Raw genomic sequence first — 27,586 nt, 5'->3', positions numbered from 1 at the left:
CAAGGGGCTTCTGAATGGCTCCCAGCAGGAACTCTGCCCAAACTCACACACACACTCTCACACACACACACACACACACACACACACACGCGCGCGCGCGGGGGAGCGTGCACGCACACACAGTTCACAGCTCTTCCTGCCTCTCCTCATGGGGCCAACCGGGAGTCCCACCAGCCAGGCCAGCCCCTGGTCCCTGGCCACCCCCAGGCACTGGCATGTCCAAGCCAGGGCTCTCCATGTGGAGCTGGGCCACCAGGGCAGGCCCTGACCCCTATTCCAGATCGAGGGGGGAGCCTTCTCTCACCCTGTTGGCGTCCCAGGTGCTCCGGCCTCCCCTCCTGGAAGGCCCCAGTTCGAACGGGAGGTGGAGGGAAAACCCGGCTCGGGGTTGGGGGGAACCGCTGGTCTGTGGGGGAACCTTACACCCCTCCACCTCTCCAGCCCCCCGACCCCGTGGTGGGTTAGACAAGGCAAAACTAAGCGCTGCATGAGCAACCGATTATGAGAATGGCTAAAAGCGAGCACGCTGTCAAGGTCCGGTCAGGCACGTTAGGGGATGCAGCACCGCGGCGTTAATCCAGAGCAGGGACGGCGAAAGGAAGCGGCTGCTGGCGTACCTGGGATGGCCGTGGGCTGGGCCGTTGTCCTGAATGCATAGTGGGCGGCCTTGGATTTGCCCTGCTGGTTCTCGGCCACCACCACGACCTCGTACTCTGCGTTCCAGTCCAGGGCCTTGAGTGTGATGTGGTCACTGCCCGACGGGAGCTTGATCTCAGGCTTCCACTCCGAGGCGTGCTTCTGGGGGAGACGGGCACGGCGGGAGATGATGGATGAGGACAGTGACAAACAGAGACAGGGACAAAGAAAGACAGGAGGAGAGAGGCAGAGGCAGACACAAGAGAGAGGGAGGCAGAGACAGGGACAAAGAAAGAGAGGGAGAGAGACACGAGAGAGGGAGACAGGGAGAGGAAGGCAGACAGGGACAATGACAGAAAAAGAGAGACAGACAGAGGCAGACACAAGAGACATGGAGCGAGAGAGAGAGAGGCAGAGACAGAGATGGGGACAAAGAAAGAAAAAGAGGGAGAGAGAACAGAGATAGACACAAGAAAGAGGGAGACAGGGAATGAGAAGGAGGCGAGAGAGACAAAGACACAGAGAGGGAGGCAGAGACACAGGGACAAAGACAGACACAAGAGAGGGAGACAGAGGGAGAAACAGAAACAGAGAGACAGATTGGGAGACATTCAGAAAGAGACAGAGACAAAGATGGAGACAGAGAGAGCAAGAGTCTTAATATGGATGCATATGAAGCTTTGAGATGGGAGGCAAGAAGTGGGGGTCCTCTTGTAACCTAACTGACTCAAATGGCTAAAGAAGGGGAGAGGGCTGGGATCTTCCAATTGGCTGCCCCACCTGGGGCACTGGCTCCAACAGTGAGGGGAGGCAAGGCTTCCAATCTGCCCCTCCCGCACTGTGCCCAGGAATGAACCCCGAGTGCAACACCCCGGAGCTGAAGAACCCCTCAACTAGCTTCCAGGCTGGCTGGCAGAGTCCCACGTGGATGCTGGCACCCCTTCTGGGAGGAGATGGCAGATCCCTAGAAACCAAACTTCTGTCCGCAGAGATGGGGCGGTCCTGGGAGCTCTCCCACACCTCCAGAGCTTTTCTTCTGCCCGCCGAGGCTGGGAACCTGGCCAAAGGCCATTCCCATAAGCTCTTGGTCATCAGGCAGCCAGAGGGGGCCCACCAGACCCCCAAGCCCAAATGGAAGGGAGACTCTGCTCCACTGTCCTCTCTCAAAAATTTAATACAGTGCTCTGTACAAAGTAGGTGCTCAGTAATACTGTTGATTGACTAACCAACAGTTGCCAATGACATATTATTGTTTAATCATCTCCCATCCCACAGTCACCATCTGGCCCCTGGTATCTAGGCCACATCTCCCTCTGGAGGGGTGGGGGCAAAGTCCAGTACTGTGGGCCCGGCCTGGGGCCGCTGGCAGGACGGTACTCACCGCGCGGTACTTAATCAGGTAGTGTCTAATCGGGGAGCCGCCGTCATCCTGCTTGATCACATTCACTTTGATGGAGTTCCCATCCTCGCCCATCTGCCCCTCCAGTTTGGGGGCGCTGGGTTCTCCTGCCGGGACAGTGGAATCCACATGTAATTTCCTCTGGGAAACAACTGTCAGGCCCAGCTGAAGGGGGCTGGGGCCCTGGTGGAGGAGGGTGTTAGGGCGGGGTTGGGGGAGATCCAACCTTCAATCAATCGGGCCCATTGTTAGACGGCCACACCCCCGGATAGCCTAACCCGGCGTGTCCACAGCTCAGACCGGCCCCCAAGAGAGACAGATTTGAAAACACCACATGGTGGCTTGCTGGCCCACCAGCAGCTGCCTCCAAGAGGCCCTTTTAGTCCCACCTGGTCCTTCCTCTTCGTTGGGAGGCACCCTCCAGGATGATGATCACACTGTCAGGTTGCTGGGCCCACTCTAAGAAATGGGACAGATAGACGGAAGGGTCTGAAGGGCTTCCAATAAACCAGGCTTGTACCCGTGGGATCACTAAATCCTAGTTGGTCACCTTTAGTGACCACCCCTCTCCTACCGCCCAACTCCATCCACCATATAGACATCTTGTCTTCGTTTTGGAAAACGAACATGATTCACTTCCCATTTGCCAGTCTTTGCCTCTGCCCCTTTGCCAGCACGCCCCTCTATCCTGGCCCGATCGGAAGAGTGGCGTGCCATGGCCTCCCTTTCTTCAGGCAGCCATTCAGGCCTTTTTCTTTGTATAAAGCGAGAAAAATCCATTTGTCTTCCACTTGTCTACCCTGGAAAAATCAATATGAATCTTCATTTGCTGTTACCAGCCCGGCCTGAACGCTGGTAATTCAAGCCGCGTCCAGGGGTTGATTGACTGGTGTGGGAGCCGTGGGCCAACCTCCAGGGACTCTTCCTGGGCAGCACTGTGTCCATCTTACTAGAATACATATGAAGCCACGGCGTGTCAGGTGGGATCCCAGAAACATGCCATGGAAGAGTGCCAGAGAGTATTTCTTTCCCATAGCAGCCATCTCTCATTTCCCAGAAACAGCACCAATGTGACATCTGTGCTCTATGCCCAGGATGGGAGAATGGATTCTCTTCTAGGTCTGGGACCTCCTAGAACCCTCCTCAGAGCTGACCCCAGCCCAAGCCGGCTTGGAGCTAGATGGGCAGACCCCTCTTACAGGATGCCCAGGGCTGACCCTGAAGGGGAGCACGAACTGACAAAGGGGAGAATTCTCCCATGAGACAAAGTGTGGTCATTATACTAATTTCCTTAAAGGAACCTGGAATGAAGCACTCTGGCCTGGAGTGTCCTCCCTCTTCATATCTGACAATGACTCTTCCCTCCTTCAAAGCCTTACTGAAGGCTCATCTTCTCCAAGAGGCCTTCCCTAAGTCCTCCTTTCCTTTTCTCCCACTCCCTTCTGAATTACCTTGACTTGCTCTCTTTATTCATCCCTGCTCCAAGCACCACCACTTATGTCCATAACTGTAATTTTATTTATTTATATTAATGTCTTTCTCCCCCTGTAGACTCGATATGGGCAGAGAATGTGTCTGTTATATTGTTATAGTGCTCTGCCCAAAGTAAGCGCTCAATAAATATGATTAACTGACTGACTTACAGGATTTAAGAACTCCTAGGCCCAAGAAGACCCCCTTGAGATTACGGAGGAGCTCAGCACCTGAAGACAAATGCCAGGAGATGCTCAGGTCTTGCCCGGTCCTCCAAACCTCCATCCTATAGGGCCTGCCGTGGGACAGGATAGGGAGCTAGGTTCAAAAATGTTTTGCAGCACTTCTTGTCATTTCCTCTCCTCCCCACCTGCAATCGGCCTGCAGTTTATCCTCAACAGCTCCTCGCCTCTGAGGGGAGGGAGGGGATCCTCCTCCATCCAAGTCGGGATCCCTTCCGGAAGTCCCCACACTCGACCAGGCATGACAGTTGCTTGCTCTGTTCGTGTTCAGTAGGTGGGGAAAATGAGTTCCAGTGATTCACCCTGGACCTGGGAAGGAAGCCAGAGGGACTCCTGCCCTGTGCAGGAGCAGATTCATGTCTGCTCGGCGCGTTGGGGTCCTGGCTTCCTTGTAGCTCTGTGGAACCACAGTGGCATCCCAGCTTTGCTGTGTGACCTCGGGTCAGACACTTCACTCCTCTGGACCTCAATTCCTCCTCTGTTAAATTGGGATTAAATATCAGTTCTCCATTCCCACTTAGATTGGGTGCTCCACCCATCTGACCTAATTACCTTGGGCTTCCCCTGGCACTTAGTAGTGTTTGGCATCTACTGAGCACTTAACATATACCTCAATGATTAGTGTTAACACTGGGCTGTAAGCTTGTCCTCTAGACTGTAAGCTCATTGTGGGCAGGGAACGTATCTGCTATAGCGTACTCTCCCAAGTGTTTAGTACAGTGCTCTGCACATAGTAAGCACTCAATAAATATGACTGATTGGGAAGTGAGGTGTGCTCACCACTTGAGTGCTTAGTGCAGTGCTCTGCATATAGTAAGCGCTCAATAAACACCACTGACTGATAAACTCCACCCTATCATCCATTTCCAATGGAGCTTTGCCTGGTCTAGGGCCCATCTGATACGAGCCAGCAGAAGACAATGAGGCAGGGAATGGTCAGACCCTGAACATGAAAGTCTGAGACAAAGGGAAATGCAGTTCCAGGCATTCAGGTCAGCCCTTTTCCCTTTCCGACCTGTTTGACTGGCCCCTCGATCCCAAGAAATAACTTAGACCACTCCCGTCCCCAGGCAGCTGCTCAGACCAGAGTGTGTCAGGGCTGCTTTTAGCAGCAGTAATGCTAATTACGGTGTTAGCTCACTGAAACCTGCCCCATCCTAATAAATGGGATGCATGCCTAAGTGCTAAGGTTGGCTGTTGGGCAACACAATTGTGGGCAGGGAATGTGCCCGTATATTGAATTGTACTCTCCCAAGCACTTAGTACAGTGCTCTGCACACAGTAAGGGCTCAATAAATATGATTGAGAGAATGAATGAATTCTCACCCCCCTCTAAAATTTCTGCCCTCTTTCCACCCCCGCACCCAAAATGGCACCTCTGCTCTAGGCTCACTCTGCTCAGCCCCCAAAGTCTCCTCCCTTCCTTCTCCCAACCCGGCCGGTCCTATGACCTATACGACTGTGAGCTCCTTGAGGGCAGGGAGTCTCCTCTCAATTTTCCAGCCCAGTGCTCTGGGAATGGTGGATGTGGGCGATGCCTCAGCTGGAGGCCCTATGGGCCCGGAGGTTGTGACACGGTCAGAACTGGGGAGGCTGAGCCCTCCAGGCCATTGTGAGGGTGGGGGTTGTTACTGGCTGGCTCCCTGGGGAGACTTGGCAACCCCCAGCTCCTGCCGGCCCCTATTTCTCAGGCAAGATGGGTTTCGAGTGGATGCCAGCCTCAGAGCAGGTGGGCAGCCAATCGGCCCTGACCACACAGAACTGGCACGAGACCAGTCTGTTCTTCTGGGCACCATGAAGCACTCAAAAATGAACGATCTTTGTTTTCTTCCTAAAGAGAAAATACAACCACGAAGGCGAGAGCTGGGGTCATGGGGGCGGCCCCATGCTGGGGAAGACAGGACAGAAATAGCCATCATGAGCCCATGAAAAACTCTGGCAGTGGCCCAGAGCCAGGCCAGCTGGCCAGAGTGACAATCAGTAGCGGAAAGAGGGCAGGAGCAGCAGGAGCCCCCAGGATATAGTCTGAAGTTGTCATCCTCCCTGTCCCCTCCAACCCTCCTCAGGCGCCACCCCCCTCATCTCCAACCCAGCAAGAACTAGAACACCTAGAAACCAAAGTGAAGAGAGCCCGAATCCTGGTGAGGAGTTCAGGCATCGATCCGGCTGGAAAAAATGAAAACCAGTTAGTGATCTTTCAGTCTAAGGAGGAAGATGCTGGGATTTAGGAGTTTAGTCCCCACATCAGCATTTCCTACTGGGAGTTGGGGTCAGTAGCTGAAGAGAAGAGATAATTAAGGTTGGGGGGGTGGTTAGACAGTTGCATGCTCCGACGTGCAGCCCGCTGGACAAGCAGTAAGAGGAACATGAGGGCTTGTTACATACGGGCCAGGAGCAGCCCCATTTACACACAGGCGTGCGGGAGGGGAGGGGCTGGCTGGCCCCTCCAGCGGTTCATGGAAATGGGTGAAGCAGCGTGGCTTAGAGTGAAGGGCACGGGCCCAGGAGTCAGAGGGCCTGAGTTCTAATCCCAGAAATGGATCTCTCTTTGGAATACTCTAGACTGCAAGCTCATTGTGGGCGGGGTACATATCCATTCACTCTGTTATAGGATACTCTCCTCAGTGCTTAGTACAGTGCTTTGCACCCAGTAAGCACTCAATAAATACAACCGGTTGATCCCAAGCACTTAGTACAGTGCTCTGCACATAGTAAGAGCTCAATAAATAACATTGATTGACTGCCTGATTTGAAAAGAGGAGCACCTTTTTCTGCCTGAAACCAATGCTCCTTTCTTAATAATAATTATGGTATTTGTTAAGCTCTTACTATGTTCAAGGCACTGTACTAAGCACTGAATGCCCAAGTCTGCCTCCCCTGAAGACTATAAGTACGAGGGAAAATAGGTATTCTTGTGGGCAGATATCGTCCACCAATTTTATCGTATTGTATTTTCCCAAGTGCTTAGTACACTGCTCTGCACAGACCAAGCTCTCAGTAAATACCTTTGGTTGACTGAGTGATTGATTGCCAAACTGGGGAAGGCTGTGAACAGCATCTGCCTGAGTCTGTAGTGATGGCATTGATCAATCAATCAATCAATAGTATTCATTAAACATTTACTGTGTGCAGAGCACTGTACTAAACACTTGGGAGAGTACAATATAATGGAGTTGGTAGATATGATCTCTTCTCACAAGGAACTAAGATCGAGACATACCCTGCTTCAGGGAAAGGCCCCACATTTTTCATCCAGACCCCACCCAGCAATTACACCGGAGCAGGGTGGAGAAGGAGGGAGAGAGATTGACTCCTGTTAGAACCTTTCAAGTGAACGACAATCCATCTCACAGCCCCCATGCTGGAGGTGGCACCCTCCCTGACTTGTCTGCCTCTCAGGGAACATGGCACCAGTACCAAACAAGACCCTCAGTTTCCTTTTAAGGGGCCGCGGATTTACCCTGCCGTTATTGTGTGGGAAGGCAGCTCAGAATGTCACCAGATTTTATGAACACACCGTGTGGAAGAGGAGAGAGCTTGATGTCAGAAGTGGCATGGCCTAATGGAAACAGTGCAGGACTGGGAGTCTGAGGACCTGGATTCTAGTCCCAGTTTTGCTGCCTCCCTGATTTGTGAACCTTGGACAAACCACTTTATTTCTCGGTGCCTCAATTACTTCATCTGTAAAACGGGGATTAAGACTGTGAGCCCCAAGTTGGACAAGGAATCTGTCCAAACTTATTATCTTGTATCTCCTCTGGGCCTCAATTTCCTCAACTGTACGTTGGAGATACTGGTTCTCACACCTACTTAGATTGTGAGCCCCATGTGGGACAGGGACCCTGTCCAACTTAACTTGTATCTTCCCTAGTGCTTAGGACTGTGCTTGACACGTAAAAAGTGCTTAACAAATATCATAAACAATCAATCAATCAATCTTCCTCAATGCTTAATATTGTGCCTGGCCCATAGTAAGCACTTAACAAATACCATGAAACAAACAACAAAAGAAACTGTTCGATCTGCTTATATCTACCCCAGGGCTTTGACCAGTGCCTGGCCCATAGTAAGCACTCAACAAATACCACAATTATTGTTATTATGAGGAGATCTCTTAAACAAGCCACGGTCCCAATGCCTCGGTGTAAATGGGAACAAAAAACACTAACTACAACCTCTCCAAGGTGAGAGTGCAGGAGGAGAGAGAGAGAGAGAGAGACAGAGAGAGAGGGAGACAGACAGAGAGAGAGAAGGAGGGAGGGAGGGAAAGAAGAGAAGGCTTCACACGCACAGGGGACTACAAAACAAAACAGGAACAAAGGACATGCGAGACAGGGCGTCACCATCTTCTTTCCTCGCTGCCATTACCCCATTGGCTCTCAGAGTTGGGGGCGGAGGCAGGGGGAGGAGAGGAAAAGGCAGAAGGGTGCCCGTGGGGTCAGCTTGCATGCCCGCGACTACGCTGGGAGGTTATTGGTGTTAGTTTTGGGTTTTTGCCACAAACTCAGCCCACATGCTTCCCAAGTTTTGATTCCCAGCCCAAACAATTTTGCCATCCCAAAAGAGGCAGGAGAAACATGCCCTTTGATAGGCAGGGCTGCATATCCCGAGGAAGCTGGAGGGCTTCCAGTGGGCTACTGTCATTGAATGAGGTCCCAGGAATCCCGGGGTGGCCTCCCATGAGCTCCCAGGTTTGATGTCTTCCCTGTGTTAATTGGGCTGCAGTTTTACTTCTCTATTTGTAATGGTCAAATCCTCTGTCCCCCAAATACCCAGATCACCATCTTTGGACACTGCCTAGGGACAACTAGATCTGAGAGTCCTTCTCCTCATAGGAAAAAGTTTTGGGGGGGCTTTTTGGAGTGTGTGTGTGGGGAGGGGTGGGTCGCAAGTAGCTTCAATCTCAAGAACAGTGCTCCGATATCATCATGGCACCAATGGTTTCCTATCAGCTCCGTTTTTTGTGAGGATGCTACGCTTTTCTCCAGGAACAAGTGCGGGAGGCTTTCCTCTTCACAAGAGGAAACTAAATTATAATGAATAACAAGGACATATATTTCAGCTCTAAAGCATCCGGGATTTAAAAAGAGAAAAAAAAAAAAGAAAAATAAAACCAACACACCATAGCAGCATGGCCTGGTGGATAGAGCATGGGTGTAGGAATCAGAAGGACCAAGGTTTTAGCCCTGGATCTGCCACTTGTCTGCTGTGTGACCTTGGGAAAGCCACTTCCTTCTCTGGATCTCAGTTACCTCATCGTAAAACGGGGATTAAGACTGTAAGCCCCATGTGGGACATGAGTAGTGTCCAACCTGACTACTTTGTATTTATCCCAGCACATGGAACAGTGCCTGGCACATAGTAACCGCTTAACAAATACCATAAAAAAATTAAAATGAATGGCTAAGGTAGAGCCATCATGGAGAGAACGTTTCATGGAACCAAATATGGTTCAAATCGCACGAGATTCTGGGAGTTAAAGGGACTGAGATACATCTGTCTTTCTGGTCGGAGACTCCATCAGCACTGCAGAGGAAAAAAAAAGTCCACGGATTCCCATTTATTGAAACAAATACTGGAAAGCAATGTGGTATCAACTAATTTACCAAAGCAGTGAGGCTGCTGAGGTCTGCCTGCAAAGAGAGGCCTGGGGAAAAAAACAAAATCTCTCATATGCCTTCATTTAGAAAATCTTAGAGAAGGGGAAAGGGACAATTTAGGGAGCCCTAATTGCTGGGTTTGGGGCCCAAGTTTATTCCACCAATCAGAACAAAAAGTTTTACCTTCTGTTCACCAGCGTGGACGCCATCAGCAGCACCATGCAAGCCACATGACAAAGTCACATGATACGCACGCACATGATTGGTTGAAAGGAAAGTGGAGGAGGTCACATGGAAAATACAAAAAATTTAAAAACGGATGTAAACAATGGGCAGGGAAAAATCAAACCACACAATCACAGAGTAAATAAAACTGAAATAAAATAAAATTAGCAGCATATATAGGACACATTGGGGAAGACGGAAAAATTGCCTGGAAATAGAAGACTATTAAACCACAGAAAGCATTTAGGTAACACCAAGGAGAAGCGTTAGGTTCGGCTGCAACTCTACTTATTAATCTCACGTCAGAGGAATAAGTAAGATTTCCTTGAAACGATGTTGCCTTGCAGAGTGGATGCCTGAATGCATTTCCCTGAGACTCTTGGAGGAAAAGAGAAAAGGGAAGGCATTATTAAGAAGCAACCCATTCCTTGGGGAAATCTGGATCACACAGCCAGCCAGCCTGCAGCAAGGAAAAGGCTCCAAAAGATAAGACCGTCAGCCCCTGAAATGAATCCCTTAGTTGATGAAAATGAGAAAAAGGAAATCAAAAGCAGCGCCGTCGTTGTCCTGTGGGCGATTGGGGTTCTCGAGAACCTGGGGTCACCGCTTGACGTCTCCTGGAAGGCAAGTCCCAAGTGGCTGCCTGGGTCCCAGAGACCAGATGGCTCCCGGCAAGTGCCCTGACCCCGGCTTGGTTGGGTGAGGGAAGACCACCGCGCCTGGACTCTGTGGTGGCAACTCGGTGCCCATACTAGAGAAGAAAGCCTCAAACCAAGGCCAGAGCAAAGCCCTCCCCACTTCCTTGTCTCCCCTTTCCCCCACCTGCCAGCGTCAAGCCCTAAGGAACAGATGGTGCCAGGGATGGCTGGAGATGGCTGTACCTCTGCCCTCCATTGGCAGGCAAACCTCAAGACCCACCAGTGCCCTGCAAACCCAGAGCCTCTCTGCGTGTCCACCAGAGCTGATGCTCCAACATGAAGGACAAGGGTTCTGATAGTCACAACGTAACCACTGCAGGCTCCCTCCTGCCCTCGGGGGGGTGCGGGTCGGGGGGAGGAGGGGAAGACAGATAGGGCCTGCTTCTTGACCCAAGTGCAAGAGGGAGGGAAGCAAACTGGCCCTATCCCACAGAAGCCACGAGTACCCGAGATGGAGACGGCATCATAGATCAAATCAAGAAATCTTTCCTGGCTTTGTCTTGGACACTCGACTCCTCCCCAGTCCGAAGCCTGTCAGACGCTTAACAAGTGGTGCAGTCTTTCCCCGGTCACTGACCTCTTGGAACACCTAGACTCCTTTTCTTTGGGGACTTCAGGCCTAAGGCTGACAAGCTAAGCAGATGCTCTTGTTCACCTTTGGATGGGTGCTGGGGCCTCAAATTGTTGCAGGCAAAAATGATGGAAAAGGAGCTCCTTGAGCACCTGCTGGCTTCTCCCTAGAGCATTTCTCTGTTCCAGAATGGTGGGTGACACTTTATCATAATTGCGACATTTGTTAAGTGCACTGTACTAAGCGCTGCGGTAGGTACAAGACAATCAGGTCCCACATGGGGTTCACAGTCTAAGCAGGAGTTAGAACAGGTATTGAATATCCATTTTGCAGGTGAGGCCCAGAGAAGTGAAATGACTGGCCCTTGGTCACAGAGCAGGTATGTGGAAGGAAGCTGGAACTAGAACCCAAGTCCTCTGACGCCCAAGCCTGTGGTCTTTCTATTATGCCATGCTACTTTCCATGGGCGGGGGTGAGGATGTCTTATTTTTCAACAGAAGAGTTTCCCCAAAGCCTGACTTGTGCCTTCAAAATTAATTAATTAATTAATGATGGCATTTGTTAAGGGCTTACTATGTGCGAAGCACTGTTCTAAGTGCTGGGGAAGATACAAGGTGATCAGGTTGGCCCACATGGGGCTCATAGTCTTAATCCCCATTTTCCAGATGAGGTCACTGAGGCCCAGAGAAGTGAGGGACCTGCCCAAAGTCACCCAGCTTACAAGTGGCAGAGCCGGGATAAAAACCCACGACGTCTGACTCCCAAGCCCAGGCCCTTTCCACTGAGCCACGCTGCTTCATTGTGCCTTCGCAATCAGTGGTATTTATTGAGTGCTTACTGTGTGCAGCGTGAGTACAATACAACAGAATAAGCACATTCCCTGCCCATAAGGAGCTTACAGTCCCAAGCGCTTAGTACAGTGCTCTGAACGCAGTTAACACTCAATAAATATGATTGATGAGGAGGAGGAAGACAGGAGGGGATGTTGGGGCTGGGCTGAAAGTGGGGGTAAGTAGCCCCCCTCCCCTTCAGGTTGTCCTACATCCAGCTTCATCCCCATTTTCCAGATGAGGTCACTGAAGCCCAGAGAAGAGAGGTGATTTGCCCAAGGTCACACAGCAGACAAGTAGCAGATCCGGGATTAGAACCCAGAATTAGGCTCTTGGGAGAGTTCAGCAGAGGCAGAGGATGTGTGCCCCACCCTCAGGGGGCTTCCCCTCTCTGCCCTCCCCTCTCCCCCACCCAGGTTCATGCCTCTCCCCCTTCACACAATCTCAGGAGAGGCCATTTCATCGATAGGGGAAGCAGTGTGGCCTAGTGGCTAGGGCCTGGGCTTGGGAGTCAGAAGGCCCTGGGTTCTCATCCCAGCTCTGCCACTTGTCTGCTGGGTGACCCTGGGCAAATCACTTCACCCCTGGGCCTCAGTTCCCACAATCGTTCATTCATATTTATTGAGCGCTTCCTGTGTGCAAAGCACCATACTAAGCGCTTTGTTGTCCAACAGAACAACAAACAGACATGTTCCTGCCCACAATAATAATAATGATGGTATTTGTTAAGTGCTTAAGAAACCTGGGGTCCAGGATCAGGATTTGACTTCTACAAGGAAAATGCTTAATGAACACAATGTAATTTAACATCTTAAAAATAAGACAGCTCAAACAAAGCCGTGCCTGTCACGCCAAAGAGCGTTTTTCTCTCCTGGCACACACACAACCCTCTTAAGCTGAGGGGGAGAGGAGAGAAGCAAAATTCTCATTTCTGGAGGCAAGAGGGCAAGTTAGTTTCTGTTAGCTGCACTCCTTATCAACGTACAGAAAGCCAAGGCCAGAATGAAATTGCAAAGCACACAGAACAAACCAAAAAACCACACCCCTTTACCCCACTCTTTCCCTTTCCAAAGCCCCAGGATTGATAGCTTTAGGCAAAGAAGATGGCAGAGCTCAGTCCCGAGAGAGCAAAGGAACCAATCTTGGCAACTCACAAAACCATTGCCCTGTTTGGTTTTCCTGCTCAGATATGTGGGGGCAGGAAATAGGAAGAGGAACCAAAGCAAGCTCATTCCCTCGGCAACATCGGCTCCTGCAACACACACATGCTGGGCGGATGGGGGCGGCGAGGCGTGGGGGGTGTTTTGTAGGTGGTGGAGAGGGGGAGTCTTGTTTCACTGCAGTGTTGCTGGGTACTAGGGTTGCAGTGTCAACAACAAAGGGAGAAAACTAAGAGGACAGAGGAGGATTGGGAGGGAGAAGGGGATTCCTGTCTTTTATAAAGTCCTCTGTGGCTTCAAGTGGCTTCCCAGGATACCATGCCCCCATGCTCTTCCGCAGGTTTGGGAGAGACAAATAATGTCCACCGTGACAACTGTGCTGTTCTCTGCCAGCTTGGCCTGGGGACCAGATGCATGCTGGAATAGGATGGGGTGGGGGGGGGTTTCCTGCAAACAGCTGGACCCCAGGCCCTCTGGCCACTACTGCCAAGCAGCCGGGTGGCCCAGGGTGCCGGGCTCGGGCCCTGTGGTTCAGCTAAATTGGCAGCTGCTCTGGACCTGGGTGGGGGGAAGAGGTGCGGCTCTGGTACCTTGTCTATCTCTCTCTGCCTCTACCCTCCTGTCCACAGTCGGGTTCTGAAGCGGAGATGCTCCCTACACCCGGCCATGGGGGTGGGCCATAAGCAGACTGCCGCTGTATGGGGTCAACATGACTTGGCAGGGGAGGTGGGGGAAGTCCTCCCTGAGCAGGGAGGAGGCCTCCTGCTCCGGATTCCATGCTGGGCTGGGAGCTCTCATGCACTCACACTCTGAGGCCTAACGATCGTTCCCCCTGGGGAGGGGGGCCCACAGCCCCTTGAATCAGACCCTTGACCCACACTGAGTGGGCCCCCCGGGACCAGACCCGGAGCAGCCCCTCTCTGTACTTACTAGCTGGCTCGGTGGCTGGAGATGCGGGTGGCCAAGTTGCTATGGGAACACGAAGGATAGATAGGACATGTAAAGGTGAAGCAAAGCGCAAAGATGAATGATATTCTTTAAGGACAGAGCTGCACAAGGAGGAGAAGATGGCGGAAGTTCAGGGGAAACCTACTGAATGGCAGCTGCCACCTTAGGGGAGTGACTGGGGCCTGAGAGCTGATGGGAAGAGATACCGCAGGTGGAAATATGAGGAACTGGAAGCTGGGCCAAAGGATCAGACCAGCAACAACCATCAGTTCTCCTGTTGTACAGGCAGGGGAAACTGAGGTCCAAGGACCTTAGATTCCAGACTTGGTGGTATGCAGATCCCCAGTTTTGAGTCCTAGGCCTGTATCTCCCCCCACCGCCCTGGCCCCACGCCAGCCACTTGCTCCAGAGCCTTGGCATCACGTGAGTGACTCTGGGCACACAACTTATAGTGTGATTTTGTGCCAGTCTGGCTGAGTCCACCCAAACCTAGGACACATCCCTGGAGTGAGCCCAGAGGCCCTCCCACCCCATTTTAGAGCCTTTACATGCCCCTCACAGTTCTGGGTGAACATGGGAACCACTTCTGAGCCATGGAATTTGACAGTAGAAGCCGAGATGGATGGAGGCAGAAGGGCCAGCCCTAAATTATCATACCAAGGGGTCGCTCTGCTCCCCTCAGGTACCAGGCTTTGCTGCCTCTCCTGCCCCAGGTCCGGCAACCTAGGCACTCGTTAGGGTGGCAGTCCAATTTTAGAACATAGAGCCTGGTTTCCGGTTGGTCTGCCCCCAGTCTGGTAGGGATATGGCACCGGCTCTCTCTGTGCCCTGGATTCTTTCTCTAAACACTCAACCACCCTCCACCTCAGCTCTTGACAACTAATTCCATGGCTCAGAAGCAGCACCATGTTCATGGAGAACTGAAAGGGCAACGTAAAAGCTCTAAAGTGGGGTGGGAGGGTCTTGAGATTCACCCAAGGAACATGCCCTAGTTTTGGGTGGCCTCCGCCGGACTGGCACAAAATGGGGCTTATGACATCACACTACATTGCTTGCCCCGAATGACTCGTGTGACTGCAAGGACACTGGGGGCCACCCTGGCACCATTAGACTCCAGGGCAATTCAGACTGGAAGTGGTAGGAGGGTGCATGAAAGCCTGCTTCGTGGCACCCAGCCTGGTTTGGCAAGAGTATTCTCCCCACCAACCCCCACCACATACCAGGGGATCCCTAGGAAACCTGCAGTTCAGCTGGGGAACACAGTACAGGCACAGATGGATGCCCTGCAGAGGATACTCACTGACTGCAGCGGGCAGCAGGGCAGTGGAGGAGGAGGGGGGCACAGGAGTCGCTAGAGAGAGAGAAATGAAGGTGAAAGTGGGCACCAGTGCCCGTAACCTTGGGGCAGAGAGAGGCGCCAGCACCGGCCTGCTGGCAGAGACCCCTTGATCTGAGATGGTGGGACAGCAGGGAGTGCTGGGAGAGCCCAGCCCAGGGAGGCGAGGGAGCGCAAATCAGTCAGAACCAAAACCTGCCTCTCCGCCCAAGCTGACTGCCAAGGGAGAGGGGGCAGCCCCACGAGACACACAATGGAGCCAAAAGCCCAACTGTCTCTGGTACCATCTGGGATTCCTGTGAAGGTACAACTTTGGATTCAACTCCTGGCCTGCAGAGGAGGTGAGGGTTTTCTATCCCTCTTCCCTATGCTGTTCTTCCTCTCCCCCTTTCAAGCTTTCCCTCTTGTTTTCAATCTTCCATAGACCACCGCTGCCTCTGCATTCAGTTTGTTCCAGTCTGAGCTGCACCATCAATATTCAAACGGTCTTGGGCTGTTCCTTCTAGAGTGTGGCCTAGTGAGACAGCCCAGGCCTGGGAATCAGGAGACCTGGGTTCTAATCGTGCTCTACCACTTATCTGCTGTGTGACCTGGGGGGAGTCATGTAATGTAACAGAGCTTCAGGTTTCTCATCTGTAAAATGGGGATTAAATACCAGTTCTGGGACCCCTTCAGACTGGGTGTCCCATGTGGGACAGGGATGAGTCTAATCAGATTATACTGTATCTACCCCAGCACTCAGCACAACACGACATATATTAAGCCCTTTAATATCACAATCATTACTGTAATTATTACCATGCCTCTCGACCCTCTCCTCACCCCAGTCAGACCCTCTGCTAAAGGCCCAACAGACACAGTGGTCTGATGCCTAACACTATCTACCCCAGCACTTAGCACATGGTAAGTGCTTAATAAACGCCATCCTCCTCATCACCATCACCATTAACATTCTATGGTGGAAAAGATTTCCACTCAAATGAACTTTTAGCTGGCCAATCCCAGTGCCATGCCTCCTGACACCCACAAACAAGCTTTCTGCGGAGGGCAGGGGGAGACTAGACACCAATGCGGAGGCCGCTCACAACCTTGACTAGGACAAGTGGCTCAGGATTTCCAGGTGGCCCCACAGCCCGAGTGTCCCTCCACCAGACACCAGCCCAAGATGGCCATGCCGCTCCTGAGCCTGGGGTAGTTCCAGGCCCACTGCCTTCACGTCAAACAGGCAAGGTTTGGGCAGACACCCGATACCAGTGAGCCCACCATGCTCTTGGCATCGGGGTCCCGCTCAGGAGAGAGCCTGCCACTGTGGCAAATTCAGAGGCACCGCTGAAGCCGGGAAAGCCCCAAAGGTTGGGACTCAATCAAGGGGCAAAATTTTGGTGACATCTTGGAAGCCCACTTCAGGTCTTCGCCCCTTCCCCCAGTCCCCTGACCTCAGCAAATCCAAGAAGTAATGGAGTCCTTTGTTCCCAGAGGGCAGCTTCCTCAGGCCCAGAGCAACAGACACAGGTGGCCTAAAGGCGGTGGAAATGGGGAACCTTAGATTACAGGACCTTTAGTGGAGGCTTGACAAAGACATCATGGCCCAAATGTCTGAAAGCAGCTTGTGTTCAGACCAAGGCTGTCAGGGGAGGGCACCACCAGAGCAAGGAGAGATTAGAAACGAGGCACAGGGAGCCAGGGCTTCTGGCAGTGATGTGGTCATGCAAAACGCACTGGGCCTAACTCATAGATTCTCAGCCTCCCGGGGGGCTGCTGCCGGGATCAGGGCCAGACAGCCAGATCCATAGTCTTCTGTGAAAATAGAAGCGCTCCTCTCCAATCTAACTGGGTGGTCCCAGCAGCAAAGATAGATGGGTAGGCAAGAACCTCTTTAGCCAGAGCAGGCCCATGTCTGGTTTGGGGGATTTGATCCCCAAAAATGTTCGGGTGGCTCCTTCTGACTCTGCTGGTCCTGTTGTCTGTTGTCCACCTCCTGCTGAGAGGGTGGGCTGCACAAAAGCTGTGAGATGGTGAGTCCTGCAGCTCTTACTAGCTGAAGGTAGTTGGCTTATTATGGTCCAGAACTCATCCTTCTGAGATATCGTTAAGGGCACCTGCTTCGTCATTCCATTAATGACCTGGCAGCCGAGGGCCATTGAATTTCCGCAGCCTGGCTTGGACAGCTGACCCCAGCATTTTTCAAAGCAGATTCAGAGTGCTTTGGCTGTCACCCTATTTTTCATCCCCCACAGATGGAACACCAGGAGTTGAAATGCCTTGCCTTTTCACCAGCCTTTCAGAGTTCAACACTGGGTTACTGCTTCCCCTGAACACAGACTGGTCAGATTTTTCAAAGACATTCCTGCAGTTACTGGAGGTGGGTGTGTGTGTAGGGGCGAGGGTCATATATAAAAGCATTCAATAGCATTTATTGACACTTACTGTGTGCGGAGCACTATACTAAGTGCTTGGAAGAGTGCAATACAATAAACAGACACGTTCCCTGACCAAAATCGTGTTTCCCAACAGCCAACCTTAGCACTTAGGCATACATCCCATTTATTCATTCAACTTATTTCCTTTTCTGCTCCTGTTATCAGTAAAATCTATGTTTTCCCTCTTGTTCCTATTGTATCAATTCAAATCCACCTCCATTAGACTGTAAGTTTCTTAAGGGCAGGGACTATGCCCTCCGCTTTAATTATAGGCTTCCAAACACCCAGTGCAGTGCTCCATGCACAGAAGGCAATCAATACGGCATCCAGTAGGTGCCCAGTAAATACTGATGATGATAGTAATGATGATGGTGATGATGATGACTGAATTTCCATTTCTGGCCATCCAACAGAAAACCTTTCTCCAATCTACCCCTCCAAGTGCTTAAACTAACATATGTTTTTCTCTTCCTTCCCAATCTAGGACCGGGCATCAGCTTGAGGCCCCACTCCTTAGCCCAATCAATCAATCAATGATATTTACTGATCCAGGGCTCCTGTGACTATCACACGAACGGACTCCTCTCCAATCCAAGTTGGACTGGATTCTCTCCTTCCCTAACTTAGCAGCCAACTCTGCTGAAACGCTGGCCTGCTGAGTATAGCCAGGTCCCCCTTAGTTCCCTTCCTGTTTGTGCCCCTTGCTGCAGTGTTTCAGTAGGACCTGAAGCAGGGCGGGCCGGCCCCGCCTCCTTCCAGAAACTCTCCGATATTCTAGAAAAAACTGGAGCTTCTTTGGATGCATCACCTTCTTGGCCACTCTGGGCTCTCCCACCCTATCCTGCTCTCCAAACTATGCACCTCCCTAACAGAAACAAGTCCTTCATGGGATCTTGGAAAGGATTCTCCCAGCAAAGGGTCTGCTGCCTTGACTCCTCTACTCTGCATATCTCACTTCGCTGGTTCCTCCCGCCATCACCATGACTCCCCTTTTGGGACTCCAACAGGTTCCATCCTGGTCATTCCTAATCCACCCAAGAGCCCAGCTGCCTGAGCCCAGAAGAAAGCTGTAGGAGCCAAGGGAGTCTGACTCCCCTCTGGCTCTCAGCCCATGTACAAGGCTTTGGCCCCCCTGAGGGGGTTCAACAGGTGTATCGGGCACCCACAAGTCCCTGCTCCCCTCCGAGTTGGTGGCCAGGATGGCGCTTCCATCCGAAGTTATGCTGCTTCCGTGATTGCGAAAGCTCGCCGGCAGCTGGGGGAGGGGCCCGAGTTGGTCTCCGGTAGAGCACGTCACTGCAAAACCGCCCCCTCTCCCCCTTCCCTTTGAGGAATTCTGCACCCATGCAGGGGGGAGGAAGGACCAAGTTGAGGGACAGCAGGGGGAGGGGGTGCCAACACCCTCATCCCCAAATGACTCAGCTAAGCGCTCAGAGATGCGATCATCTGGCAAACCTGGTGACCCTCTGCGTTGGGGGGAGGGGGCGGTCTACCGGGTGCTGTGGAGTCACAGGTGGCAAGCATTAAAAAAAAATACACGTAAACTGTGGCATGCTCTAGTCAGGAACGTGTTAGCCTCTCAGTGTATCCTACAAACAGCAATTAACAGGAGCACGCCGACTACACTACTGTCAGTGTGGTTAGGATCCAGGCAGCGGGGTCTACTTCTGGTTCTAGGGGACAAAGAGGGGGGTCGGGGCGAGATTAACGGCTAAGGTCTAGCGCATGTTAACGTCACACTCGGGGGGCGGGGGACAGGCAGAGAGGCACTTACGTGAAGGAGCATCTGCAATTTCCCAGGGTTGGAACCCAGACGAAAAGAAAGGACAAAAAGACAGACCCAAGAAAAAAAATACAAGCTGTAAAAGATGAACGGATTTGGCAGGGCACGGGGAGACTGGACGTTCCCAACAACAGGATGTGGGTTTGCGAGCAGTCCGGCTAAAGGTTCGATCCCTGTGGGAGGAAGAGGCGCAGACGGGCTTTCTGGTATCCCCGCCCCCGGGTGTCAGCCCAACACACCTGGCTCTGTGAAATTTGGGGCTGGGGGAGGCAGATGAGGCTGTTGGTTAGAGAAGCCAGAGACGTGCTGGATGAAGCCAGACCCCGCCTGTCTGGGGCAGTGTTCCTGGGCCCCAGCTTTGGCTTCGGGGATGGTAGAGGGGTGGGCTGAGATCGGGGGGTGTCGCCCACTAGCATTAGCCTCTCGCTCAATCTGAACGGGAGGCCACTGATGGCACTAAGGAGATGTGGAGGCAGTGTGGTCTAATGGAAAGCTCCTGGACCTGGGGGTCAAGAAACCCAGATTTGGGTCCCGGCTCTGCCACTACGAAAACCCCAGACTCTCTCTGGGCCTCAGTCTCCTATTCTGTAAAGTGGGGATTAGATTGGTTGTTAGCCCAACGTGGGTCAGAGACTGTTTCCAGTCTCAAAGCCTGTATCTACTCTAGTGCTTAGTAAAACATACTAAGTGCTTAGTAAATGTTGTCATTATAAGAGAAGGGTCTATGACATCCAGATGTGGCCTTGGGGAAGAGGTTGGCAATCACTAAAATGGAATGGAGCATGGGCCCCAAGTGCCCCAAACTGGCTGCACGCTCTATGTCTGTTCCTTTGGTCATTTAGCCACCCACGCTGAGTCTCAGGGAGGGCAAGCAGCATCGCCAGGGACTGCAGAAATGCCACGGCCCCTTAGTGTCCTGGATATCTGGTAGCTAAGGGGCTTTTTTAATGGTATTTGTTAAGCACTTACTATGTGCCAGGTACTGTTCTAAGCGCTGGGGCAGATACAAGGTAATCAGGTCCCACACAAGGCTCACACTCAATCCTCATTTTACAGATGAGGGAACAGAGAAATGAAATGACTTGTCCAAGGTCACACAGCAGACAAGTGGTGGAGCTGGGATTAGAACCCAGGTCCTTCTGACACCCCTGTTCACCTCTATTCATTACACCACGATGTTTCCCTTGTGTGACTAGTGCAGGCCCCACCCAGCGTGACTGCCAAGTTGCCGGTCTCCACTCTGGCTGTCAGCACCTGCTCTCCCAGACCAACCACACCCCTGGGAGAAAGAGATCACATAAGAGCAGCGTCAGGAGACGTCGAAGGCCAAGGAGTGAAGAGACGTGCCAGCCACAGTACGTGGCCCGAGACCTGCAAGAGAAGCATCTGCGGCCTGGGGGACGGGGCGGGGTGGCGGTCTCCCCGAACCAGGGGAAAGAGGCGGTGGGAGGTTGGGGGAGGCAGCTTCACTTACGGACTGGCTGGGTCTTGAACTCCGAGACCCCACTGATTTCCCCGAGCCCCTTTCCGTTAATGGCCGACAGTCTCACGGAGTAGGTTGTCTCTGGCTTCAGTCCCACGATGGTGATCAGTCCTTCCACGTTTGCTGTCCCGGGCAGAGCAGAGAGAAAGGTCACAGGGTCAAGCCCAGAATGAAAGCATCCCCGTGGTGGGAATAACAATGAACAGATGCGAGGCTGGGCTTCCCCCAACCCCTGGCATGATGCCCTCTCATTCTCCTCCAATCTGAAAGAGCCTGGTGAAAAGTGCTTGGGGATTCATCTGGCTACAAGAGGCAGTGTGGCCCAGTGGAAAGAGCACAAGCCTGGGAGACAGAGGATCTGGATTCCAGTCCTGGCTCTGCCTCTTGTCTGCTGTGTGACCTTGGGCCTTCACTTCTCTGTGCCTCAGCTTCCTCTTCTGCAAAATGAGGATTCAGTACTTGTTCTCCCTCCCCTTCAGTCTCTGCGCCCCAGGTGGGACAGTCCTGTGTCCCACCTGATTATCTTGTCTCTACCTAAGTGCTTGGTAAATAGAAAGCACTTAAATACCACAATTGTTATATTATCACTACTAGCTGAACCGAGATTCTGCCTGTCCCAGTTGAGACACTCAACCTCCCAGCACTCCTTGGTGATGGCCCCAAGAAGACTGAATGGGGGAAGATAGGAAGCCTGCTTTCTGATCAATTGCAGCCCCCCTGCCAGCTCCTGCCCCTGGCTGCCAGCCTGGGGCCTCAGGCCCGGGCCCTGTGTTAGGCCGCTGGGTCCGCTGGGCCCATACTGCCGAGGGGAGGGAAGTCGATTCGCTAGAAAGCTGCAAGGCGCCAAAAGCCCCAAGGTCCTGCCCCGTCCTACCTTCCTTGGCATCGTACCACCTGGAGTGCCACTTCTCCTCCCCAACAGGTCTCCACTCGGCCTTGTAGCGGAGGATAGGCACACCTCCCGTGGCCTCTGGCTCGTCAAACTGGACCTGCGCGGTGCTAGAGTAGGGTTCCACGCCGCCAATGGACGGGGACGACGGGGTGTCTGCAGCAGGATGGAGAGAACCGGTGAGCAATGGCCCGGCAGGAGGGAGGAGCGAGGATCAGTGAGCGAGGACATGCTGAGCCAGGCTGTCCTCCCCTTCCCCACTCCCGCCGGGGCTTCCCTCCCTGGGTACATGCCCCCAGTCTTCTCCTGAGCCTTCAGGAGCCAGAAGGCCCCTCCCCAGCCTGATGGGCTCCCACAACACCAAGCCCTCCCTGTTTCCACTTTTGTGGCCCAACGGTCAGTCCCCTCTACCCCCACCTCTTTCCCGCTCGGAGCAGTGGGGGAGACTCACCTGCTTGGACGAGGATGAATTCCAGGGACTCCTGGCCAATGCGGTTCACGGCCGTGCAGTTGTAGTTCCCAAAGTCATTCTCGGAGTCAGGGGTCACCTGGAGGGGGCGAGAGGAAGGGTCTGCATCACCCTGCTTTCCCTCCTAGTTCGCTAATATCTCCAGGAGCCTTGTTACTGATGTGGGCCAGGGGAGGATGGGCAGAGAAACCGAGGCCAAAGCAGAACAGTCTCCTGGACCCTTCGGGGGACTAGCCCCTGGGGACAGCCCCACAGCCCTGACCGTGGGGCAGGGCTGGCCCTGGGAGTATCCCCAGGTTGATATGGACCACAGCCCATCTGTCCTAGGACAGGCCAGCTTCCTGTCTGCTGACCAGAGGTCATCACGATTTGGATGGACAGGAAGGCCTGAAAGGAGGCTTTTGACCCTATGAGAACCCCGCTCCCACCTCTAGCCCCCACCCTCACCTCCAGGTAGCTGGCCGAGGGGCTGCTGTAGATTTTGAGGTTGCTGTAGTTGGAGCTGGGGAGCAGCTGCCCATCGCGGAACCAGGAGATGACGGCGCTAGGGTAGGCGAACACCTCGCAGGTGATGTTGACCTGGTTGCCCTCCCAGGTGTAAACCGCCACGGGGCCCTGCAGCTTGGGGGCATCTGCAAAGGGGGAAGGGGAGAGGGGTGGATCACGTGGCCATCCCCTCCCTGGGGGACCAGCCTCCTCCCTCTGTGGAGCCCGGGGCGGGCGGGAGGAGCACTGGAGGGTTGCCAGCAAGATGAAAGGATCCCCCGCACCCCAACACACACGCTTTCCCCCTCACTCTTGGTGGCTGCTAGCTGCTGCAGTCAACTTCTGGAGGTTCGCAGTAAGTTCCCTGAGGGAAGAGATCTTGTCTACTGATTATTGCATTGTCCTCCCCCAAACCCTTAGTACAATGCTCTGTATACAGGGGAAAGAGCACGGGCTTGGGAGTCAGAGGATATGGGTTCTAACCCCAGCTCAGTCTCTTGTCTGCTGTGTGACCGTAGGCAAGCCACTTAACTTCTCTATGCCTCAGTTACCTCATCCGTAAAATGGGGATTAAGACTGTGAGCCCCACGTGGGACAACCTGATTACCTCATTTTTACCCCAGCATTTAGAACAGTGCTTGGCATATAGTAAGCCTTTAACCAATACCATCATTATTAGTATTATTATTAATAATAACAAATACCACTGACTAATTAGAAGCAGCATAGTCTAGTAGAAAGAGCCTGGGCGTCAGAGGACCTGGGTTCTAATCCTGGCTCTTCTACTTCTTTGTGTGACCTTGGGCCAATCACTTCACTTCTCTGTAACCCAGTTTTCTCATCTGCAGAACAGGGATTTGATACCTGAGCTCCCTCCTACTTAGACTGTGAGCCTCATGTGGGACAGGGACTGTGTTCTAACCTGATTAACTTGTATCTACCTCAGCACTTAGAACAGTGCTTGGCATAATTATTGTTATTAGGAAGCAGGGGGTGCCAACTGGGGCAGCCGATCCAGTCCCCCAGTGGTCCCGCACCCTCAAGGCCTCCTCACTTACACTGCACTTCCAGGTGCATTGCCTGGGAGTCCTGGCCAATGGGGTTGCTGGCGGTGCAGACATATTCGCCGGCGTCCGTGTACTGGATGCTCTTTAGAGTCAGGGATGAGACTCGTGCGTGACTGCGCACCACAATGCGCCCGTCCAAGGTCTGGAGAACGGGAAGGGAGACAAGAGTCAGAGACTGAGTCTGCAGGGGCCAAGGAGAGGGAAGGGGGACGGAGGTGGGGAGGGGGTGACAGAGGGGACAACGTCCCTTGGTCTCAGCCTGCAGCAGACCCTCTGCCCTCTGTCTTCCCTCTAAGCGATTTGGGTCATCCACCTGCTGAAGCCTCCCCCGAACCTACCCTGTTTGTTACAAGGGAGTCAAGGCCAGCAAGGGGCTGGGAAGAAGAGACACAATCTCTTTCTGGAGTGAAACCCACAGGGGAAGAAGAGACGCCTTGCCAAGGTGGCGGTGAGGGGAGGGTGCCTGCCCATCCTCCAGTGGCCTAGCCACCCCTGCTGAGGCCATGCCACCATGGAGAATCCTGGGAAACACTAGAGGCCATCCCACTGGATGGGACAGCTTGGCCTCGCTGGGATGCCCGCGGGCCAGTTCGTCCTGAGTCCACAGGGCTTGGCCAATTGGAAATCAGTCTGTGGGGCCAAGAGGCCACAAAGCTGTGCTAGAAAATAGGCAGGGCCGGGCAAGTCCTTGATAGCATTCCTGTTTCCCTCTTCCTCCCGCTGAGATGCTGCCACTGGCTTGCCCGGGGCTTGGAATTGCAGCCATTGGCTCCCGAGACCCTTCCCAGGTGGCGGGTGCCAGGCTGGGGCATACCTAATTGGGCACAGAGAACAGGTCCAAGCCTGCCCACCCTGAAGGCTGGCAGCGGATCCCAGCCCAGGACAGTCTCCTGACTGGCGCTGAAGTTTGTCACCAGACAGCTCCCTCCGGACTGCTACTCTACGGGAGGAGCCTCTCCCTGGAGGGCTGGTGGTGCCTGGCTGAGCCCAGGACAGGGTCAGTCGGGATTCATATGAAGACCCCACACTCATGAAACTCTCCCAGGCCCAGGAGAGGGCAACCAAACCTCCCTTCATTTCTCACCCCCACTGATGGACCTAGCACGTTCTCCTCCCTCAGGTGCAGGAACGTAAGCATTGGTTACTCTGACAGCACATTTAGCAACCTCCAGCAGCCTCTCCTGGGAGGAGCAGGAGCTGGAGCCCTGCTTTCTTAGGATCAGCTTGGGCTCTAACCTGGCTGTCAGATCCCTGTGGAAGCTCTGCCCTTATCAAATCCTAGTGGCACTGGCTCAGGTCAGGGCAAGAACCCAGGCAGCACAAAGGTTGCTACTCCTGACAGACACACTCTTCCAGCCTCCGAGACCCGTCTTCTGTTGCCAAAGACAGCTCTGCCAGTACAGACAGGACCCTGGGATGCCCAGCCTCAGGGCTGATATGAGTAGTGTGCCATGCTGGTGCCTGGACCATGTCCCCAAAGCCCCCAAGGAGTTTGGTTTGGTGGGAAGAGGAGACCCATTCAGGGCCTCAGAAGGCCCTGGGAAAACTCTCAGCCTTAACTCCTCAGCCATGTCGGGGATCCATTTCCCCTTCCTGGGGGAAGGATCGGGAGTGACGGCATGAGGGTGGTCATCCCAGCTGGATTCCCTACCAGGTAAAGAAACCACCGCAAGTAACCTGGACAGGAAATGGACGGGCAGGAGCCCCATCGGTTTCACCCTAACCCTAAGGCCGTTCTCTGGGTGAGCTTGGGAAGAGGCCCAGGTTGCACTCCTTGGGGCCCCAAGGAAGGCACCTCTCCATCTCCCTCTACCCACTGAGGTGCCCCCCTACTCATGCACTTCCCAGCCCTACCCAGGTCAGAAGGAGTGGAGGGGGTAAAGCAGCATGGGGCAGAATGAGTTCCAGCAAGGCCCAGGTACCCCTACACCCCAAAAGGGAAACATCTGTTCCTAAGGCGGGAAGCCAGAAGAGGCCCTGGGGGATGGGTTTGGGAAGGAGCAGGATGGGGAATGAGGAGAACGAATTAAATGTAACCGTGGTGGTAAGAACAAGAGCAGAGCGAACAGGATGACCTGTGAAAAGGCAGGTGACCCTTAGATATCGGACCGCACTAAACCGCTCTCCCCTCGGGTGCCGAGAAGCCAAATGGAGCTTCCTGCTCTCCCGGGCCCGCTCTCATGGCTACAAAGTCACTTGTGTTGAGCACAGAGCCAGGAGTCTCAGCTCTGCCAACCTGCCTCCCCCGCCCGACCCGTTAAGACAGCAGAGGGGGCCAGAGGCCCGTCGATCCAGTCAAGAGCAGGGGCGGTGGAAGGCAGCAACGAAGAGTCGGAGCCAACGCTGGGTGGTAATGGACCCCACCCCACCCGCCCCGGAATCTAAGAATAAGCCTCCCATTGCAACCAGACCAAAGCAAGAGGTCTCTCCCTCTCTCTCTAAAAGCACATTCGCCCAACTGCAGGCATGGGACAACTCTGTGGAGGTCAAAACCCCCAAGCATTTGATGCCAAATCATCCTCATTTTGTCAGTCCAATGTTGGGGCTCCTTGTCTGTCTTCTATCTCAGATGGATTGAGTAATTTTGAAACATGGTTCTGGGCAACAATGGAGTACAATCGCCACGGCATCATTTGAGCAGTGGAATGGGATGTCTGCGGATTCCCTAAGGCACTGACCGTCATCACGCCTACAAGGTCTCTGGAGTGGAAGCCCACTGTGGGCAGGGAATATGTCTACCAACTCTGTTGCAGTGTACTCTCCCAAGTGCTTAGCATAGTGCTCTTCACACAGTAAGCATTCAATAAATACCACTGATTGACCCACAGGTAAGTTGGGCTGGAAAGGGTATGAGTGGGTGGGCTTTGCACTTCTGAATTCTTTTATCCCCTGTCCAAAGCCAGACCAGGTAGACCAGGGGAACCACACTCCTCAACCCCAGAGAACCCTGGGCTGAAACAGAGGATGGCGGGGGAGCAACGGGACTCCCGGACTCCCATGATTCCCTGCTTTGGCCCCGAAGTCATATCGGAACCAGCTGTTGGAACCCAACCGAGACTCTTTCCTCCATTCCAGCTAAGGTTGCTGGCTCATCCCAAACAGGGATGGGCCATTTCTATCTCTATTGACCGATCCTTTAATCCGGTACACTAAGCCAGTAGCGTGTTTAGTGGGTCTGGTGACTTGTGCTAGTGGGGAGTTAATCTGTCGGAAGCTAAAGGCTGGCTTTTGATCGGGTAAGCTATACCTCTTGTTTCTCGGGTCGAGTCCACGAAGCCTGGAGAGAACAGATATAAAACACAACAAGAAAGCGGTAAGAAGTTTCAACATGTTGCTTTTAGGTAAAAGATGCACCACTCTGCATTCCGTGCACATGCAGCACCTCTTCCATTCAGAACAATTTCCAGGGCCCTGGTTTCAATGGTGACAGTGACTTACAATTCAGACTCGCTCTATTTGGTTTTGAGGTGGCTGATCAATGGAAGGCTCAGGATTGCCAAGACCTCCTGCTCTCCAGACTCTGGGAGAAACGACCCCCGGCCAACTACCCCGTATCTTGGGACGTCTAGAAATGTTTCTTGGAGGTGGGCCCTGCCCACGAGGTCTGGAGGTACTTATAGCGAAGGCCCTCCTGCTTTGGATTGCCGCTACCCTCTGGCAGAAACACCGCTGACTTCATGTGCTCATGCAAGTCTTACATGCCGCTACCCTCTCGCAGAAACACCACTGACTTCATGTGCTCATGCAAGTCTTCCAGAAAAGAAATTGAACGATTGCCTCAATTATCCAGGAAGGGAGAAAGCACATTTAAGGCAGGCCCCACGAGTTGAGTAATGAGAATGGGGTGAGGGGGGCTGGGCCACCATGGCAG

At 53.2% G+C, this 27,586-nt stretch overlaps 1 protein-coding gene across 11 annotated transcripts in view; it reads right to left on the bottom strand.

Moving 5' to 3' along the window:
* The window catches only part of NCAM1 (neural cell adhesion molecule 1), a 285,836-nt gene that overhangs the window by 16,757 nt on the left and 241,493 nt on the right, over positions 1–27,586 (bottom strand). For 3 of the 11 annotated variants that reach the window (XM_038754573.1, XM_038754572.1, XM_038754578.1), the window contains exons 9-20: positions 26,963–26,992; positions 23,707–23,857; positions 22,610–22,794; positions 22,145–22,241; positions 21,679–21,849; positions 20,796–20,927; positions 19,313–19,324; positions 15,083–15,133; positions 13,765–13,803; positions 9,534–9,536; positions 2,018–2,142; positions 618–798 (exon numbers count right to left, since the gene is read on the bottom strand). In XM_038754573.1, the coding sequence (XP_038610501.1) occupies positions 618–798; positions 2,018–2,142; positions 9,534–9,536; positions 13,765–13,803; positions 15,083–15,133; positions 19,313–19,324; positions 20,796–20,927; positions 21,679–21,849; positions 22,145–22,241; positions 22,610–22,794; positions 23,707–23,857; positions 26,963–26,992 (1,177 nt within the window). The remainder of the gene's footprint in view (positions 1–617; positions 799–2,017; positions 2,143–9,533; positions 9,537–13,764; positions 13,804–15,082; positions 15,134–19,312; positions 19,325–20,795; positions 20,928–21,678; positions 21,850–22,144; positions 22,242–22,609; positions 22,795–23,706; positions 23,858–26,962; positions 26,993–27,586) is intronic. The other 8 variants (XM_038754574.1, XM_038754579.1, XM_038754575.1 and 5 more) reach the window with 4 other exon arrangements.

Source organism: Tachyglossus aculeatus, chromosome 11, assembly GCF_015852505.1.
Source record: "Tachyglossus aculeatus isolate mTacAcu1 chromosome 11, mTacAcu1.pri, whole genome shotgun sequence".
NCBI lineage: Eukaryota > Metazoa > Chordata > Mammalia > Monotremata > Tachyglossidae > Tachyglossus > Tachyglossus aculeatus.
Note: the sequence above shows the minus strand (reverse complement) of the source record. Positions and strands in the feature narration are given on the sequence as shown.